This window comes from Falco peregrinus, chromosome 7 (genome assembly GCF_023634155.1).
Source record: "Falco peregrinus isolate bFalPer1 chromosome 7, bFalPer1.pri, whole genome shotgun sequence".
Classification (NCBI taxonomy): Eukaryota; Metazoa; Chordata; class Aves; order Falconiformes; family Falconidae; genus Falco; species Falco peregrinus.
Window position 1 is genome coordinate 78268040 of NC_073727.1, and position 20823 is coordinate 78288862.

The 20823-nt window shown below is 37.9% G+C and overlaps 1 protein-coding gene across 5 annotated transcripts in view; it reads left to right on the top strand.

Annotated features, from left to right (window-relative positions):
• The window catches only part of ADGRB3 (adhesion G protein-coupled receptor B3), a 466094-nt gene that overhangs the window by 356646 nt on the left and 88625 nt on the right, over positions 1-20823 (top strand). For all 5 annotated transcript variants that reach the window (XM_055811100.1, XM_055811097.1, XM_055811098.1 and 2 more), the window contains 3 exons: positions 8295-8421; positions 10091-10194; positions 13500-13602. In XM_055811100.1, the coding sequence (XP_055667075.1) occupies positions 8295-8421; positions 10091-10194; positions 13500-13602 (334 nt within the window). The remainder of the gene's footprint in view (positions 1-8294; positions 8422-10090; positions 10195-13499; positions 13603-20823) is intronic.

Consider the following 20823-nt stretch of genomic DNA (forward strand, 5'->3'; position numbering starts at 1 on the left):
ATCAGACAGAAAAAACCCCTTTACTTCTTTCTTTGAAATTGGACACTGAAACAAATTAGCTCCAGTTGCCATAGCTCCACAGTGTGTTCTTCAGGGAACCCACAGGTATCAGAGCTGTAGGATACACAGTAGGACTGTGTAGGAGCAGCACATGGCATCATAAGATACAGCGGAGGAGAGGCTGACAACCAGGAGGTTTCTTAATCATGCAGCTAAGATATGAAGGAACATGTACAAAACCTGAGGATCTTCAGAGAACATGTAACTGATGTTCGAATGCTCAGTCTGCTGAACAAGTAATACTGAATGGAGCAGGAACTGGAATGCAGGTGCCAATCCCTGTCTTCTTGCAGCAGGGCTACAAAGTCCATGCTTTGCTTCACCTTCTGGCCCAATGTATAGTTCTGTTCACTAAGCACCTGCTTCACCAAGAATTTGTGAGGGTACACTCACTCCACAATATACTGTAGTCTGGGATTAGGTCATCAGCGGCAAAATATCTATTCAACATCCCTCATGCAGAGAAGGAAGTCTTAACACCTTTTCTATCTCACAGCCACTGAGTTGTTACATAACAGGGGGACTCTCTGTTTTCCATCTTCAAAGTGAACCCAACTTCAGGTTTTGAAAGGTATCATGTACACATCTAGCTTCAAAAGTGAGCTCAGCTCTGTTTTGCATCACCAGAGCAATGAGCATCCTTTCAGTGCCTGACCACTTAACATGTTTTCTTCTGCCATTCTCATTTTGTGAATTAACTTTCTTCTTGCATTATAGTTGGAATCTCTGGAACCTAACTCAAAGCACTCTCTGAGGAGGCTGTTTTTCATTTTATCTGTCCATTCAATCTAGAATAGCATAGGATGTTATAACAGTAACAGTAAGGGAAGCCCAGCCTCCGGTCTTCCCCTCATTAATTCCCTTTCACATTTGTTCCTCTCCCTGCCGGTCATAGCTGGCCTTGAAACTTGAACTAATGAAACTTTGCTTTATTGCTGATCTTGTCATTTGGAAGAAACATTAATGATAGCAGCAACCCTGGTCCAGGCTTTGACATTCTTAATTTCCAGGATAAACTTTAGAGCCCCCAATCTTTTCCAGTCCCTGACAATATACAGTTTTCAAGGATCGCTTTTGCTAGGAGCACCTGTGAATAATAGTATGGTGTGAAGGGTTTCATAGGTTGATCACTGGGAGAACACTACAATTTTTCCTTAGATCACCATAAATCTATGTAAATATTTATATCCTGAACAAACAAATATGAAATATTTTACTGATTTTATTAAGACTGAAACATATCTAATGTTATCATATAAAATTAACCTAACTAAAACTGAGCAATTTTATACGTATCCAAAACAATACTAAAATTACTACTTTGACAACATACATTTTAGCATAGCAAGTCTCTATATGACTTTGCCCCAAGAAGCCAAATATATCAGACAGCAGCTTAAATGAAGAGCCTGATCTCTTAATGTACCCACAGTTAAGTCATGCATGCTTGCAAAATGTGACATGATCCTTTTTGCCTTGGTCACTCAGCATTATCAGGTATATCTCCCTTTTACAGTGAACAAAATCAGCAAAAATGTATTGAAATGAAAGATAAAATAAGAGTACAGACTGACAATAAATGAGACCTCATTAGGAAGGATGGGAGATGGCAATTCGCTGTAGAATTTGTGGTGAAGTTGACCAGTTTGCTTCCATTATTGCTTGTATGAAAATAAGAAATTTCACTCTGTTGCTTTCTGTAGTTTCTAGGAAATCATCATCTTGGGACAAGATATCCTGGAGGGGGAGTGTGGCCTTTTGTCTGCTCCATTCATTCTGGCGGTCCATAGGGAAAGAAGTCATAGTTCTCATAAATCCTCAGCAGATACCTACATCTTTTGGCAGTGTGTACATAAGGAGGATCGTCCAATACTTAATCCTGCTCTGCTTTATCAGAGTGCATCTACAGGGTCAGACAGAGATGAAGCTATGGAAAGTGATTGGTTTTCCTTGACTTTTTTTATGCACCAATACTCATCCTCTTAGGAGATTTCCTCTATAATCTTGGGAAAGGGGGGAGAATGCTCTTGACTAAATGTCCATCCATTAGGCTCTTTAAAACACAGAAACAGAGCTGAATGACTGTAGTTTGTCTGATGTTGTTCAAAAAAATTAATGGATCCTGTAAGTTTAATAGTGGTAAGTATGTGTTATAGCAGTAGTACAGAGCACCAGTAAACAAGAATTATACAGCAGGGAGGCAGGAACCCCCTAGTATTTGTCTCATCCCATTTTTGTAATATCAGTCCTTTAGAAATTCTTTTCCTTTTACACTTTTGCACACTTGCAGTACACTAATTCCAGGGCAACTATTGATTATAGCACAGCTTATGCACACTGTGTGCTAGATCATGCCCTAAACTGTATGGACAGGCAAGTTATAAAGAGTAAGAAAATGTTCCCCCAAGCATTAATGCTCACTTCCTTAGCTTCCCTTTTGATGAGTCATTTGTATATAGTAGTCAAACTGATAACCAAAGCAATTCCTGATCTTCCCTCAGACCTTCTATGAGTTGTACATTATTAGAAAATTAATGTAACTGTGTATGCTTATAACTACAACAGCTCGGTTATAAAACCTACTTTTTAGGGTTTAATATCTTATCTGGTTCAAATCACATTGGAATAAAACTTGGTTTCCAGCCCAGATGCACATTTGTTTTACAAAAGAATTATTCAGATAGGATTTAATTTTCATATAAAGATCAGCAAGAAAATTATTTGTTCAAAGATTTCTACTTTTCTTGGTGAAAAAAAAAAAATCACAAGTTTCTCATTGAGGAATAATAAACAATTCAATGCTTGAATTGGAAAAGTGGCCTTATTCTTTAGGAAAACAAACCTCCCATAGTATTCTATTGGAAATCCAGTTGCAAGACATTAATCACCCAGCTTTTTCTTCTGACACCACACAAATCCAGACATCCTTTTTGGGACATTTGCAGTATTTTAGACATGCAGTCATAAGGCAGTTATTTTTGTCCACTCTATTTCTTTTCATTTCCATGATTTCATGCATTAGTTTTTTCTAAATCCTGTGAGGGGAAAAAACCCCCTAAGTCATAATCACATAATGTTAATCATATTAACAATATCAGAGTAAACAATACTTTGTTAAACTACGTTTAATGTATGAATTAAACAAAGTGTTTTTGCATCTACCTTTCCATTGTGGGTTTTTTTTTGTTGTTTTTGTTTCTTTTTCTTTATTTCCTTTTTTTTTTTTTTTTTTTTACTTTAGGAAAAACTATGGATATAAACCAGATGTTGCCATATACTACTGGTGGAGATAAGATTGATCACGGTAGAAATTATGCTTACTAAGGGTTAGGTCAAGTCTCAGACATATGGACACGCACAACTGAAAAGAGACTCCTGCAGTTGAGCTTTCCCTATGGCTTCCCTGGGATTTTGAGTCCAGGTGTAAAGCAGTAAGCAGGTGTTAGGAGGACTTTATCTTCACTAATGTGCCAGCCAGCACATCTGAACAGGCACAATGATGTACATAATGTGCTACTCATAACAGCTACGAGCTTCTTTCCTATCTTTTGCTAGGCTAAAAAATTCTTATGTCTGCATTTTCCATATGCTTCTCATCATTATATGTCATTCTTTACTGAGAATAGAGTTAGAGTACCAAAGTTTGCCCTAAAGGAAAACCAGCACCTAGTTGAACGGGGGGGGGGGGGGGGGGGGGGAATACTTGCCCAAGAAGTAGGGAGAATTAAAATTATCTCAAGAGAAATGATATTTTAATTTTTTAACTTCTGTGTAGTTTACTTTCTACAAAGCTGTTATTAAATACTTAATTAATAGCTTCTTGCTGTTATTTAAGTAATGTAACTTAATGGTCAAACAGGTTTCTCACCCTACTTTAAGAACAGATATCAATCATCGGAGAAACTACTAAAGTATGCTACCATCATATATGCATAGCCAAGATGTTAGCTTTTCATTCATGATGATCAAAACCCCGGCAACTATTTGGATCACTAGTTGCCAGTATGGAAGAAAATAGTGAACGGTATCGTTAACTTCCTTTTTCTCTGTTTCACAGTATCTCCCTCAAAAAAAATATTTCATTTGAAAAAAATTCTTCAAAATAAACTAATAAGGTATGGACAGTGTACGATATGAGGTGAAGTCTTTTACTAAGTGAGGGGTTTTAATAGCAATGTCAGAGCTGATCTTTATTCATCAATATGTTAGAGTAGACAAAACAATGTAATTAGTAAGATATGTATATTATTAATTTTAACAAATTATGTCAATAGTAAGTGGTAAACTGTGTATTGAGACCAAGAAAAATACTGCAAAATAATGGGAACATAGTTGCTAGCATAGTAAACATGGCTTCATCATCAGTCTGTGTCAGATTGGCAGTCGTGTCTGTGAATGATTTTTTTTATTCTGCTGAAATGCTCCTATCCTATAAACTACATTTCCATTTCAATATCTGAGACAGTCATATCATTGTTTTCAGTAGTGAGCATCACTTTTATATATCATGCAATATTGCATAATACATTTTAAAGAGTAAAATTCACTTTATTTCTTCTGTATCATACACAATTGAAATACTTTTCTGTACATCATTTGGCCATCATTTTTATTGCACAGTATGTTCACAATTCTTGATTAGAACTAAGAAGTTTACATTAAACTCTGAAAGGCATTTAAAAAGACACTCCAGTATTCCTCTAACTGTAACGCTATTCTGAGAAGGACACACTTACAGGCAAATGTTTGAGCTGATGTTTTTTTGGTGCTTTTGCCATATTAGCCATAAATTTATGGGCCCGTATTACATCCTACTTAGACTTTTCCCCCTGCTTCTCTGCTCCCCCTGCTTTCTCCCCTGCCTCAGCTGCAGGATGACACAGGATCTGCAATGGTGAATCTATCCTTGGGAATTCCTATGCTTATATCATGGGAATTCTGCCAGGTTGATTAAATCATCTGTAGCTCAGCGAAACTGTACAAAATTGTCAATAATGGGCATGATCCTACATCTATATTTGCTACCTATTTTCAGTTTGATAATTTTCCTTGATATAAATAGAGCATGTGTTAATAGTACCTGTCACACTTTTATAGGTTTCTGCATAACAAGAAAGATCCACAGGACTAATAGGTGCCCTTTTGCATATTCATATGATAACCCTAAATGTTAGACATGTAGTCAAAGAAAATCACACCAAAAAGGAAAACAACCTTTCAAATATGAGGCAGATTATGACTGGCCCAGAAGAGTTGCATTATAAGAGAGACAGATCATAGATGGAGGACTTCATAAAAACTATAGCATTGAGATGTACTAAATACGATACAATCATTTAACTTTATATTTCCATCCCTTATCTACTTTATACCTAAAAAGAAATACTGATTTTATGTCAGCAAGTGAAAAGTCCAGCATCTCTGAGTGAGTTTATAATCATACATTTACTGTTTTGCATGCATGAGCAGTGTGCAATAAATTGCAGTAACACTTCTTTTCTGGATTCTGCTCATTGTTACATGTCTCCTTCATGGGCTTAGTATAACATTCTGCACAGCTTCTGTCAGCCATTATTTCAACAGACTACAAATATATTTATTAAAGATGCTTTATTATTATTATTTTTTAACTGCATTGGTTAGAAAAGAGAGACCATATTTAATCACTGAATTTTCATCTGGTACATATTCAAATATAATGCTGCTAGGCAAGAAATTGAAGTGTACCATTGAAAAAATGAACAGAGATGTAAAAAGAGTCAATACTAGACTGACTCTGCTCCCGCCATGTCAATGGATGTCATATTGTTATATTCAGTTAGAGCATTTTCTTCATTTCAGAGCGCTTTTGGAAATTCCTCTGAAATTTTCATTAGTATTCAAGAAGTACAAAAAGGTGGAGTGTATTTGTAATACCTGGTGATACAGTACAACAGTGAGCTTCTCAGTTACTGTATGATGGAATTTTGTATTTGCACAAGTGACCTGAAGAATAGCATGAACCCCTCTAAACCTAGTGAACTGCCCATGATTTATACTAATTTAAATATAATTATAATCGTAACAGATGATTGGTTTTAAATTAAATCAGTCTCTGTGTTTTCTATCTTTTATAAATAGAACTTGTCTAACTCTATGTTTTGGACAGCATCTGCAAGGATTTAGTGCTAACTTGTATGCATTGTGCATCCAGCACTTTTCAGCATAGAGTGGATTCAATATATTAAATCTTATTCTCAGGATGAATATATTAAATCTTATTCTCAGGATGAATAATAACATCCTTTTGTTTTAAAACACATCAATTTCTCTTAAGCTATTGTTATTTAATATTTAATCAGCCCAGATAAATGCATTTCATATGCCCTTAAATATGTGTCACAATAAAATAAGAGACAGGAAAGCTAATAAAATAGATTGGTTAAGTTGTCCAGAAGATAATGCTTCAGAATTTAGAATATGTAACTATGTTTTTCAAAGTGGAAGTTGATTTAGCCTGTGGCTCTCTGAAAGACACAATTTGTGAAGGAAAGCTAACAGGCAGCTTTAGTGGCTTGAGGAATTCATGATTTTCTCTCAATTGTTTCCCTCGGTTGCTGTTTGTTTTGTTTATTACAGGATACTGTTCTGAAGACAATAGTGTGTAAGGGTTACATCTGGTGTGTGTTCAAAAACTAGTGGTGCAAAATGCCGAGGTTGGCTGGGGTGAACTGCTCTCTAAGAGCAGGCTTGGGATAACAAATTGCCTTTGCATGAGGGCCCTGGCATGTAGAATCACTTACAGAGGTGGGTTGTCAAGGCAGAAGAGGTGAAACAAGGGTGATCAGAGGGCCCGGAAATTATTATTATTCCCCCACCTTGTTTCTCCCACCTTCGTTTTTCTTTTTTCAAGTCATTTAGTGACCTGAGGTGAAATGGACAGGAATTGACAGCGCGCGCACTGCTGCTGGCAGCAGAGTCGCTGCAGTTGCTCCCTGGACATGAAAGGAGGGGGGGAAAGAAGAAAGAAACCCAGTTGTTGTTCTCTAAACATGACACATAATAGATAATAGGTTTGCTTTAGTTGCAACCCACCCCTTTTTCCTGTAGAAATTATTTCCCCCCCCCCCCCACTGCAGTTCAGAAAAAAGGAGAAATGATTTTTTGTCTCTCCCTCGCTCTCTTTGCCTGCACAAAGAAAACGTGGGTTGATACCATTTTTATTGTTCTGCTGGGGTGGGTTTCAGACCTCGCATTAGCATATTGAATGTCTAATTGAATTCGGGGGCTGTGTTAATCATCTTGTTTTGTTTAGGGGCGGTTGGTGGAAAGTGTCAGCAAATGATCGCTTTGGCTTGGGGTTAGCGTGTTGCTGCCACCCCAAGAAAAAGAAATCAGGAAGGGGGAGGGAGCTGGGGAAAGGCGAGTTGATTGAGTGATGTCTGGAGGGCGAACTCGTGTCTCTTTGGTGATGTTGTGTGCTGCTGTACTGAAATCCACCCCTCTGCTGGAGCTAAGGCAAGAGTTGGAGGCATCTGATGCTGCCGTTTCCAGGGTGAAATTTCTAAGGCTGATCACTAAAAACAACAACAAAAAAAATCAAATATCCTCAGCAAAAATAGACGTCAGAACAGAAGATCCGGCATTTCCCGGTCCAATTGGCATAACCCAGACAGGCGTTTGGGAACCATATGCCTTTAACCTAGCCACACACACGAAAGAGGGGGGAGGGGGGGCTGGGGGGGCGGAGGGTGTGTGTGAAAAAAAGACACTACAACTACCGACCACCACATTTTTTACAAAAGGGCCAGAAACAGAGCCGGTAGGAAAAGAGAGAGAGAGAGAGAGAATGAGCGAGAGCGAGAGCGCGAGCAAGCCTCCCCCACTTCCCCCGATGAGTTTTTCGCAGTGCTCTGTGGAGGCTCGGAGGTGGCTGGCAGCGCAGGGGGCGGCTGCTGCCGCGGCTGGCGGGGCTCCGCGCAGCGCAGCGCAGCGGCCGGACGGTCAGCACCGCCGCGCCGGACAGCTCCGCGCCGCCCCGCGCCGCCCCGCTCCGCGCCCGCTCCCCGCCCGGCCGCGCCGCGCCGCGGGGGCGCCGGGGCCGGTCCTGCCCCACAACAAGTACCTCTCCGCTGTCCGGGAACTAGACTACACTCTCCTCGCGGTTAAACTGCGTTTTCTCCGCACGGAATTGGCCGTCAGGCGTAATTATCCCCATTTCCCCCACCCCCACCCCCCCCCTCTCTCCTTTGCAGGAACGACTCTTTGGGAACCTGGTCCACCCAGGGATGTAAAACTGTGCTTACCGATGCATCCCATACGAAATGCTTATGTGATCGTCTCTCTACCTTCGCCATTTTGGCTCAGCAACCTAGAGAAATAGTAAGTAACAAAGGGGGGTGGGGGGGGGGAGGAAAATCCAGTTTTAATGCAAAAGGCAATAGCGGGGGGGCTGCGGGGGGCTGGGGGGGGGGTAGCTGGTCGAGCTTTCCTCTCAGGTATATTTCAGACGTTGCATTGAGCAATTGTTTAATATCGCAGGTAGGCAAACGTCGGTCTCCTGGTGTCTACAGTGTCTCAGAGAAATGAATTCCAGATTCTATGATATAACTAAATCCTAGTGAAATTTGCATGCTCTCAGGCTCTGAATTTCTCAGAGAAAGCCTTCTAATTGTGATGCAAATGTGTTGAAAACTTTTGTATTGAACAATTATCCACTCAACAAGCTTTTTTAAAGGTTGCAAGCCTTTCCAGGGGAATGTACAGGGCTTTATTACTGCTCTTGGTAGGAAAACCCTAGATACTGTAGTTAAACAGATTGCAGATCTGCATTGGACATTTTCAGCACAGATATTCTGTGTAGTCTGTTGATATGATGTAAGAAAAATAATCAAGTTTTCATGAGAAAGAGGCAACATTAAGTGTACAAGCAAACACTCCCAATATTATTGAATGCAAAAATAGCTAAAAAGCAAATATTTGTGAAGTTATCCTGCTAAAGCATGATTTTCCTGGTTTTGGAAGCATATGTTCAGACTCTTTTTAACAGCAAAGTAGATCAGTTTGGAACAAAGTGGTTGAAATAAAACGTTACTTTCTCCCTGAGATCTGGCCTAAAAGTACATCAGTCTTACCTCCTATTTGGGTGACAAAAGGTATCTTGATAAACGTAATTTACAATACATCCCTGAGGCTCTAAAAAGCTTTTTGGTAAACCAGGCACGGTATCTTTTAAAACTTTTAGATCTATCTTTTTTCCATTTGTATTAGCAAATACCATGTCAATTTCAGACCATAAGCACATTCACATATGGAGGAAAAACCTTACCTGATATTTGGCGATAATAGTTTCTTTTACAGCTGGGATTTTCAAGGTCATTTATTTATTTTCATTTTTTATTAATACACAGAGTATAAGTTAAATAATTTTAAATTTGAAGCTTCTTTACAGAAAGCTTGTGATATTGTTGCCATAGATATCTTGCCACTCCTTCTAGACAGAGGCCCAAGGAAATTAAGCATGTGAGAATAGTGGATTGAAGTCAAAGTTATTAAAAGTCAGAAAGTTTGGTAATTCTGCAACAAGCATGAATCGAATTCTGGGACAAATTACCACATGATCTTTAATACATTACAGTGAAACCAAGCTGTTTGTTTAACACACAATTCTAAACATTGCTGTTTCTCAAAAGAAATATATCTTTTAATTAATTTTATCTGAGAAGTAGTTTAAACTTCTGCTAACATCACAGTCTCCCATTACATTGTAATATTACAACTTTATTTCTCAAAATGTCATGCAGGTATTGCAAGACATTTTAAAGCTCAAAGGTCCCTGAGGAATGTACCAATAATTAAGCAGATCTCAGAGTTATGTATGGATCAGTTTTGGAATTAAGTTGATTTCTGCTTCAAAAGTAATATTACTAAAGCTATCTGTGACAGTGTGACTGCTTTTATCATTTTGCTTTTGTTGGGTTGGTTTTTTTTTTTGATTGTTTTTAATTGCTGGAGGATTTTTTTCTTCATGGTTGTCTGTTGTAACCTACAGATCATGGAATCATCTGGTACACCCTCAGTGACCTTAATAGTAGGCAGTGGTCTTTCATGCTTGGCCTTGATCACCTTAGCAGTTGTCTATGCAGCGCTATGGAGGTATGTAATGGATGGACAAAGCTGAATGTGAATGCATAGTTATATAAAGTTGAATTAATATTTAAAGAGCACATTAGGTGCTCTTCTCTTTCCCCACCTCAGTGTGAATGGTATTGTTCTTTCAGTGGGGTATTCATAGTGCCAAATAATATTTTACAGGATTCTTCTATATGACATGTTTCATGTGAGGCTTCTGCCCTATACCTTTGACTGTTTTTCCTCCATTTACATTTTAATACAAAACTTCTATGTGATAAAAATGACATATTAAAGTGCCACGCCAGATATTGCAGATTTAGGGAGGTTCAGTCAAATGGTTTTGAGTTTATCAAATTCATGTATAAGTTTCAATGAAGGTCACAAAATTAAGTAGTCTCAAATAGTGTGGTTCTACATTCCAGTAATAGACTTTCTTTCCATCCTGAGTTAACTCTATTAAAATAATATATTGACTTAAAAGTACAATAGATATTTATGAAGTAAATTAATTTGAGTTGTGATGAGAAATAGCATGATGTCTTAGTGTAGAAGTAGAGAAGTATGAGGAAAAGTCATGTAAATAAAAAATATTTTTTAACAGTGAACATGGGTTCTCATATAGCTTTTTTTCCATAGTAAAAGAAAAACAAGCTCTTATGCAAGTAAGAAGAAACACAGGGAAAAAACAATAGTTTTTAGGGTAACATAAACTTAACCAATAAAACTTTGCTTTTAAAAGGAGCATGATAATTTTACACCCTAATCTCTTTCATTCTCTTATGTAGCCACAGAGACTCACAGGATTAAAAATATATGTAATAAATATAGAATATCGAGTTACATAAGTTATATGTACAAGTATAAAAATTAACAGCTCTTGTCTGTCAAAGCTAAGAAAGAGATTATTTCAGGATATAATTCCCATCTGAAGAATTATAATGTTATTTTTGCAGTCCCTGATATATTTAGCACTTGGATGGAAATACTGTCATGCTCAGTGGAACTGATGTTCTCCATTATTTAGATTAAATATAAGGAAGAAATTTTTTACAGTGAAGGTGGTGAGACACTGGCACAGGTTTCCCAGAGAAGTTGTGGAGGTCCCGTCCCTGGAAGAGGTCAAGGTCAAGTTGGATGGGGCTTTGAGCAACCTGGTCTAGTGGAAGGTGTCCCTGCCTGTGATGGGGGAGTTGGGGTTAGATGATCTTTAAAGGTCCCTTCCAACCCAAATCAGTCTATGATTCTATGATTATGGTAACTTTCAAGCAGAGAAAAAAATGTATATGGTAAGTTATGGAACTAGTGCAGGTTCTGCATCCAGCTGAAGAAAAGGTACCTCATATAGATCTCAATGTTCTATCAGTAAGATATTTTGAAAGTAGTATGACAACAGAGTGGCCTGTCATTTGAATCATTAAGATTTGCCTTCAACACATGTCTCAAGAGCACGTAGCAACCAGCTATAGTGAGAATCCAGACAATGAAGATTTTATGTATATATGCTTTTTATATATATATATAAAAATATGGGGGTAGGGATAAAACTGATATTTTGTCTCTATGTCTCTATTTATATTTTGGAACACCCACCTTCCCTCTGAATGGCAGGGCCTGTTTAGAAGTGATATAAGGTAGAAGTATTCGGGTCAAAAGAAGGCCTGTCTGAGCATTCTGTTATGGTTGATTGATTTGATCTACCCAACTGAAAATTCAAAATGAAAAATAAATTCATTGTCAATCTAATATTCCCTTCCCTTCCCTTCCCTTCCCTTCCCTTCCCTTCCCTTCCCTTCCCTTCCCTTCCCTTCCCTTCCCTTCCCTTCCCTTCCCTTCCCTTCCCTTCCCTTCCCTTCCCTTCCCTTCCCTTCCCTTCCCTTCCCTTCCCTTCCCTTCCCTTCCTTTCATCAATAGCAGGCTGGCAGAAACACTAAGACCTTCCCTGTTTGAGTCAATGCTATGAGCTCCTGCTTGCACTATATTTACTCAAACACTAAGATCCTTTATAATCTATAGATACTCAGTGTTGGGAACCACCCCAGGTGAATCAATAGTTAACGAGTTGGGAAGTAGAAGCATACTGACTGTGCATTCGAAGGCACTAGACTTTCTGTATTTGATTGCAAACAGATAGAACTAATCTTAAAAACATTTATATTTTAAGGAAAAATGTGGGTTGTGGTACTAGGATTGTTTTGTCTGTTAACTAAAAAATGTGATGTTGTGTAGAGCTGAGAATAAGCAACTACAATTCATCTCATGTTCAAAGTTCAGCATTTCTCATGCGTTCAGCACCCTTTGCTATGACCTCCTCAGAGTGTCAGCGATGGGTGTACAGCTCAGGAAGAGACAGCAATATTAACTAAGCTCCAGTGAGAAGCATATAGTATAGGTCATAGAATATGGCATGGTCTTCAGAGGAATGGAGCACCCTTACCTTTCACTTACTTCATTAGTCAACATTTACTCTGGTAGCAGCTATGAAAATCAGGTCAGTAAGGTACTTCACTTGAAACCATAACCATGGTCTTTCTGTCTTACAGCACGTAAAAGGCCATATATAGAAAAATCAGAGCATTAGTGTCTTGTAGGGAAATAGGTGATAAGACTATTTGACTTTTTCATGTTAAACTTACTTGTAAAATGAGTACGATAAGTTTGCAAGAGAGACTGTGATGCTTACTGCTATAATTTAATCTTTCTGCACAAACAGCTATTTTTTGGCATTAGATTTTATGAAGGTGAAGATATTACAGTATTATTGTTTCTTCATATAAATTATTTTGTAAATGTGGTGGAACTTCAAGATCAATGTTATCGTTATCCGGATAACATGTTCCAAAATGCACTGGCATAGTATCATCAACAAACCTGCATCTTACTTATGCATCATGAACCACATCTTCTGTTTATGTAAATCACCATATTTTTGCTGAAGTTAGTTATTGTGAGTGTCTATTCCAGCTGTGGATATTCCCAGGGATGAGCAGGGAGCATAAGAAGTTCCTGACATTGAATGCATGCAAGCCCGTTATTATCAGTATGGAGTTAGAACTGTGTTGCCAGCCGTTTTTAAAAGAAACATTGATTATTATTTTTAAAATATACCAAGATACTAAGAGGGAATTGCAGAACAGATATCAAAATATCATGGTTGTTATGTCTGTAATGTGATAGCTCCCTGATACTCTTTTGAGCACTTGAAGGAGAGCTCTTACCTTTCAGAGTACCTCCAATATTTAATGCAAGAATTGCATCAAAGCTTTGTATGACTTACTAGTTGTTTTCCTTTTGGAAAAGCTGTACCCTCTCTTTGTTTATTTGAACAGGTACATCAGATCTGAGAGGTCAATAATCCTAATAAATTTCTGCCTGTCTATTATCTCATCAAATATCCTTATCCTGGTTGGACAAACTCAGACACATAACAAGGTATGATGATGGATTCTATTAAATTTGCCCTTAAATATTGATAACTTTGTTTTACTTGTGTTTAGCTTAAAATAATTACATCCATTTAGTCCTATACTCATAGGGCTTGGCTTTTTTTAAAAAAATATTAACAGACAAGGGAAAATATTTACTGTCTTTTGTAGGCTTTTTTCCCCCTCAAAAAATCCCTGTTGGTATTGTTCCCTCTGGATAATCTGTGTTCTCTGTGGTAGACTTCTATGTTTTGTAACTAAATTTCAAAGCAAAAAAGTTCAAAGACTCAACATCAAAAGCACACATTCCGATTCATTATAATAGTTGTAATAGGATTGTCCTATAGTGTTTTTGTCTTTTTATTAACACACTGGTACTCAAAGGCAAGTAGAAATTGCTTAGAAGTTAGAGTACTACTCTTGAAAATGTGCAGAAACAGTCATCATAACAAGATATAGGACTGTTAAATCTCTGACTGATGTAGCTATAAGAAAGTAATAACCCTGCATACCTTGCTTAGTGATATATTGCTGATTTATTACTAATCTGTCCTCGGACTTTTTCTGAACGTAGTTGTTATTTGTCCCTCTCCTGCAGAGCAGGGCTGTGTCAGTGTTTTGAGGCATCACCCAGTACCTAGTGATGCTAGGCAACTTTCAGAGGTGGCAATAAGTGCTTCAAATTAACTATGGCTACATGATAGCTTGGAATAGAAAATAGGATGTAATTAGTGAACAGGACACTGTGATAAAATGCTGTTGAGGTCTGTAGTAAGCAAGTAGCTGTAAACTAATTCTTTATCCATATCCCACTGCATTAAAGTACATAATGCACTGCTCATCTTAATTTTTCCAATATCTAGTGAAACACATTCATCATCTGCTATAGGATAACTGCTGTTTCTACAACACACCTATAGTTATTCCTATAGTTATTAATTTAATGTGTGCTTAGAAGTTTAGCTGCCAGAAGTCACATAAATTCAATGCAAGTCACACAGCTGTACTTTGTAAAACAAACCCAAACCAGTCATTTCCAACACATAATTTAACAAAATTATTAAAATTAAGGTATTAATATGCTTTAATTTTTTGGTAAAGGTACAAACAAAAAAAATATGGGTTTGCAGAAGAAACTCATGTTACTCTTACAGATTTTATTAAGGGGAAAAAAAGTCAGAAATGCACAAGCAACTTCAGAGAGCCAGAGTGCAGAAGGATTAAGCCTCCCTAGAATTTCGGCACCATCATACATAGTCATATGTATTATTTTATTATGTATTTCAAGAAAAAATGTGGTTCAGCAGCTGAAAGTTCCTGTGTATATAGCCACTGCGGAATCAGGGTTTGAGGGCATCAGTTTGACTGTGTTTGATAACATGCTCTCTAGGTATGCTGGCAGACTTTCTCTGATGCTTGACTTGGGGAACTCTGGACTAAAACATGCTCTTAATCCAGTTACTTTCTTTTAATCTTAATCTCCTTGAGCTCCCTTACATCTGCTTCCTGAACTCCTGAAAGTACAGTGATATTATATTGACTTACATCTGAGAACAGCAGATCTAAAAACGGAGGTGTTCAGAAGAAATAATAGAGAGAAAAAACAACACATCACAAAATTTACATTTTGAATATATGGCCTGAAATATGACTATAAAATACCACCTTTTACAACACTTGTCTTCTTTTTGAGTCCGTGTCTTGCTTTTGATATATGTACCATGCAGGAACTTCCAGCCAGGGAGTACCTTTAATGGATCAAATGCAGAATGCACTTTTTATACGGAGGAAGATATTCCTTGTTACAGACCAAAAATCTTTCTAGCACTATGTCCACTGATATGTGAATATATGGTAGCTCCAACATGTGAATGCACCATCCACAAAATGGCCAGCGAAAGCCACTGTTTAGCAAAAGCATATTCAAATTAAAGTGGTCAGATCCAGGTATGACTTCAGTATGTTTGTAAGTAGGGTTGCGTTTTGGCATTAGATGTATTTGAATTCAAGTTATGAAGTTTTTATTTGCAAAGATCATATATGGCCAGAAGAAGCTAGTGTCTGATTTTCAGTCCACAGAGCTAGATTACAATACTGACATCTGTAGGAAAAATTATGTTTTCATTTTGCTCAGCTGGAAAATTAAATCTGTAAATGGGAACTTCAGAAAGCAAATCGGGTCCTTACCTATGGTTTAAGATGAAAAAAACATTTTAGATTAGTTTCTGAGATTTTATTGTTGCCTAGAAATTAAACCATTTGGGGGTTTAGTGCTTGTCTTAAAATTTGGGGAGAAATCTGGGGAATACTTTATCACGACAATGTAATACTCAGGTCAGCAGAAATTGTTTCCTGAATAAAGGCTGAGGTGGTGTGTTATGACAAGAAGATAAGCTCAGGTTTTTTAATGTATCAGAGACAATTTGAGAACTATGATAGGCCAAGTCTGTACTCTGCTCATATTATTCGTACTATTCTCATATTATTGAGGCACCTAGTTAATGTCCATATGATGCTGCTGTTCACAAACTTGAAGAATGCCTCTTTTTTCCATGCTTTAGTTTGGCTTTGCTTCTGAGTTTGAATTGTTCCCAGCTCTGTATTTGTGTATATTCCCTTTGAGAATAGGTGCTTGTAAATGTTATCAAAGCTGAATTCCAGTTTAAAGTTGAACAGTGTGTAAAGTAAGTGTACTGAAGGTGTATTTATAACAAACAGCATATTGTCAGTCTGTTTTCAGTTTGTGGTTTTCTCTGTCTCCATTAAACACTACACCAACTACTTCTATTCATTTCAATGCTATTCAATCTCCAGGAAAATTCTGTCGTTCATTTTAGTATGCCCACTGACATCTGTGACAAAGACAAAAAATTTGTGTCTCTTGGTCTTTTCTGTTATTTTCTTTCTGGTTTATGTAAATTATAGATACTTAGCATGTCAGGTTTAGCTTCAGTCTTTGAAGGATGAGTATATCCTCGATGTTTTTACAAAAGCTTCTTTTAGTGAAGACTATGTGATCCAACTAAGTTCTGCCTCTTTTCAGTAAAAAAGGTCATGGTATTTCCCACAGGCAGAAATGGACAAATTATTTTCAGAGGACATGCAGAAGTGGTTTACGTTCTTTCAAGCTACCATAGCTTTTCCATTTCTAATATTACCTGTTTAAAAGTGATTTTTTTCTCCAGTTTCAGTAACTTGAGGATATCAACATTATACCAGAGGTTTAGGTCATTGGGCTTTTTAGCTTGCTGTAGAATAGTTTGTGATGGGAGGCATGGAGGGGAGTAGATGTCTCTTAGAAGATCTGGATTGGGATAGCAAGAAAGCTTTTTGTCAACAGGAAAGCCTTGATCCTTTATTCCTTCTTAGCCAAACGTGTTGTGCATCTTATTGAAAGACACAGCTGAGAAATGTTCTGCTTTTTTCAGAATGTTTCCCCAAACCTTTCAAATTGGAGAACTTTGTTCAAAGCCTTCTTAATGTTTTAGACTGTGTAAGAGATTTCTGTTTTGTCAGATCCTGTTTTGAAATACAGGTCACTGAGGGCTGAATTTATAAGAATATTATGAAATTAATTAATTATCATGCTTAAATATATTCGGTGTTATGCTAGGCATGAGACGCACATTAATTTACTTTAGTATTTCTTTCTGTCTCTTGTTTTCTATGTTAAATGTTAGCTACATAATGGTATTTAAATTTGAGGGTATGCAATTGATACACTGGAGATAGCCCTTTAACAGCTGAATTTCATTGTAACATTGAAATTAAGCCTTCTGAACTAAGGAAGGGTAACACTTTTCATATATAACCTAACATCTCAAATATCTGTTCTTTCACAAATACTATGAGGTGTCTCTAACATCTACAAAAGTGTTATATATTTACTCTGAAGAGACTGACAGTTTTCCTTGAGGAAATATCTATCAGTGATTTGTAGGTTTCACTGTAAGGTAACTCTTCTGTATTATGCTTCATAATGTTCTTCTTGCCATCAAGAAAAATGGTTGTATTTCTTCTATATTTGAACCTTTAATGCTTTAGCTATAAATCTTTACTATGCTTCTGATCCCATTTAATGAATGGGTTCTCTACGCCGAATACATTATTGATTAACGTTATGTGGATTTTTTAATAAATTCTCTTTCCTTTCCATACATTCAGAAAATACCTTGATTTTTTTCACAGTTCTGCCTAAATAAAAACACATTAGCTATTTGATGTAAAAGTTCTTTTTTACCTATTTTTCCTGTGAAGAAAGCAAAGATGAACACAGTTTAAAATAAATCATGGAATTCATTCTACATATGGGCAAAAGTTAATTATTTTCTGTATTATCTGTTTCTGAGTGTACTTAAGAGTTTGTTGACAGAGTTTGGGTCACTTGTGAGAAAAAGGCATATTTTTAGAAATGTCATAGGACTTCGTATATTTTGTTAGCCATATTCAGTTGTATGTGTGCCTACCAAGGGAAGAACAAGGAAGACGTTAAGACACAAGGCAAGATTTAGCAACCCTGATATGCTGTGTCACCCCTGTTTAATTGCAGTACTGAGTTTATTATGCTTACTATTACATTTTGGAATTTGTCTTTTAGACCATACCTGAAAGGATATGAAAAAGCCATGTCCTGACCAATTAAAGAACATAACATAAACAATCAGTAGTTTTCATAAGTGCATGGTAAACAAGTAAAACCCCCATAAAATTATGTAAATAATAAGATTTAAGTGTTCACTAAATAGGCTGACTGGACAAAAATACCCCCAATTTAGGTTTTTTGTTTGTTTGTTTGGTTGGTTGGTTTTTGAGGTTTTTTTTGTTTTTGTTTTTGTTTTTTAAATAGAGGTTGTAGGCTGAAAGAAGCAAATGGAAGTGTAAAGGATTTGAGAAGCCATAGCTTCCCATTCCCACAGCACTCTGAAGCTCTAAAGCAGCTAACTGTTTAACTAGAGCTCCCTCCGGTTTTGCGAAACAGTGGGTGGCAGGATCCCCTGAGAACCTGCAGATGTTCAGGTGGTATTAATGCTGCCTCCAGCCATGTGGTTCTTGCCCCCCTATCTGCTGCTGCCTTACAGATGCAGGCATTGTAGCAATATATCTCCTAGGAAACAGCAAGGGAGACCTAGAGCAGATGGAATGGACAGAGAAATGATGCTAACACAGCATTAAGATTGTGTTAGAAAATCAATGAGGAAGCAGGGAATTTAGTATGCCAGGCAGTAGCAGTCTGTGTTTCAGGTCTTGCCCAGAGAACTTCAGGGGAATACCCCTCATTTAAGCAGCTGAAACCCAGGAAAATATGTTCTATTTTTGCCAGTACCCAACTTCCAAATCAACACCTACTCTGCTGATTGTCGTCTCTTTCTTTGTGTTATAGCTTTTTGAACAGCTGAGCCACAGAGTCTCTGCTATGGGTTAGCCATCACAGAATCACACCAATAAACAGGTCAGCAGTCAGAGTGCACTGCACCTTAACATCTGCCTGCTGTGTATTTGGGAACTCAGAAACAACAGGAGAAAAGTCCACTTAACTGAGCAACTCTTATTATGAGTAGGTCTGTTTAAGCAACACTCTTTTACCCCTCCAAATTCTGACAAAAGCCATTAACATCAGCTGAATTAACTATCTGCATTTAGATTCTCATGAGAACTTCTGGGAGCATATCTTTCTTACCCAAGATCAATAAACATTGTCACTCATGCTACTGTTACCTGCCTCGGAGGAGAAAGTAACATTCTTCTCAAAAGTGCCTGCCAGTCTGATTCTCAAAATACATCAACTTTCTAATTCAGTTTGTTATTTCTAAACAAAACAGACATTTTGATTGTAAGTGGGTTACGGGGAAGAAATTGGGTAGATAGCATGTACTCTCTGCCTGCAATCCCCAGAAACTTTTTAAGAGCTCTGTGAACTGTAGAATCACAGAATTGTCCAGGTTGGAAGATCATCTGTTTTGACCTCATTCTCAAGGCAGGGTCAGCTGTAAGGTCAGAATGGTTTGCTCAGGGCTTAATATAGTCAAGTCTTGAAAAGGCATGGAAACTGCACAACTTCCTTGGGAAAGCTGATCCACTGCTTGACAGTGTTCATGGCTGAAATGTTTTCCCATATATCTATCTAGTCTGGACCTCTTCTTGTTTCAATTTATGCCCATTGTCCCTTGTCATCCCACCACATATCACTGTGAAGAGCTTGGCTTCATCTTCTCAATGACCTCTCTACAGGCACTGACAACTGCTGTTAGATGCCCCTGAAGCCATGTCTTCTCCAGGCTGAACAAGTCCACCTTCCTTAGTCTCTCTTCACAAGTCGTGTTCCAGCTCCCAAGCATCTTGGTGGCCTCTGTTAAAGTCACTACAGTTTATCAAGTCTTCCTTGTATTGGGCAATCCAAGTGTATTAGACACACTATTCTAGACACACTAATGAGTGCTGAGCAGAGGAGGACAATCCCTCAACCTAATGGTTGTGCTTCTCTTAATGCAGCCCCAGCTGCAGTCATCCATTTGTGCTGCCAGAGGTCACTGCTGACTCACATTCAGCTCACCGCCCATCCCTTCAACCTGTTTAGGTCTCTCTGAATGGCAGCCATGCCCTTAGGCAAATGGTGTGGTCCCCCAGTTTGGTGTTATCTACAAACTATATGAAGAAGCACTCCACTGCCAATTCCAGCTCAATGACATTAAACATAGGTCCCTGGATAGACCCATGCAGTACTCTGCTTGTTATCTGTCTCCAGGTAAATTGCACCCATGAGCCATTGTACTCTAAGCCAACCATCCATCCAGTTTTTCATCCATCTAGTTGTCCACTCATCCAACTGTGACCTCCTAGTCTTGTTCCAAGAATATTGTGAGAGACTTTATTGGAGCTCATTTTAATGAGCTTTATTCTGAAAAGCAAAAGTGGTGTTAGTTTGGAAATCCAAAATTTACTGAAGTTTACCCATGAAAGACTGTGTCTGACCTATGACTCACACTGGTGCCAGCTCTAGTGTCTCTTCTCCCACCCACCTAAACAACCACACATTGCACATGTGTGCTGAAGAATGTTGCACAGGTGTAGTCTACTCTCTCCTCCCTGGTTGTGGTGCTGGGCTTAGTGCTGGCATGTGTCTCTCTGGTGTTCTGCCTTATCACAAAAAAAAAAACCCCATAGCTCAGACTTTCCTGAGGTAACCCTCTGTTGTCATACTCTTCCCAAAATGGTGGGCATTTTCCTCCTT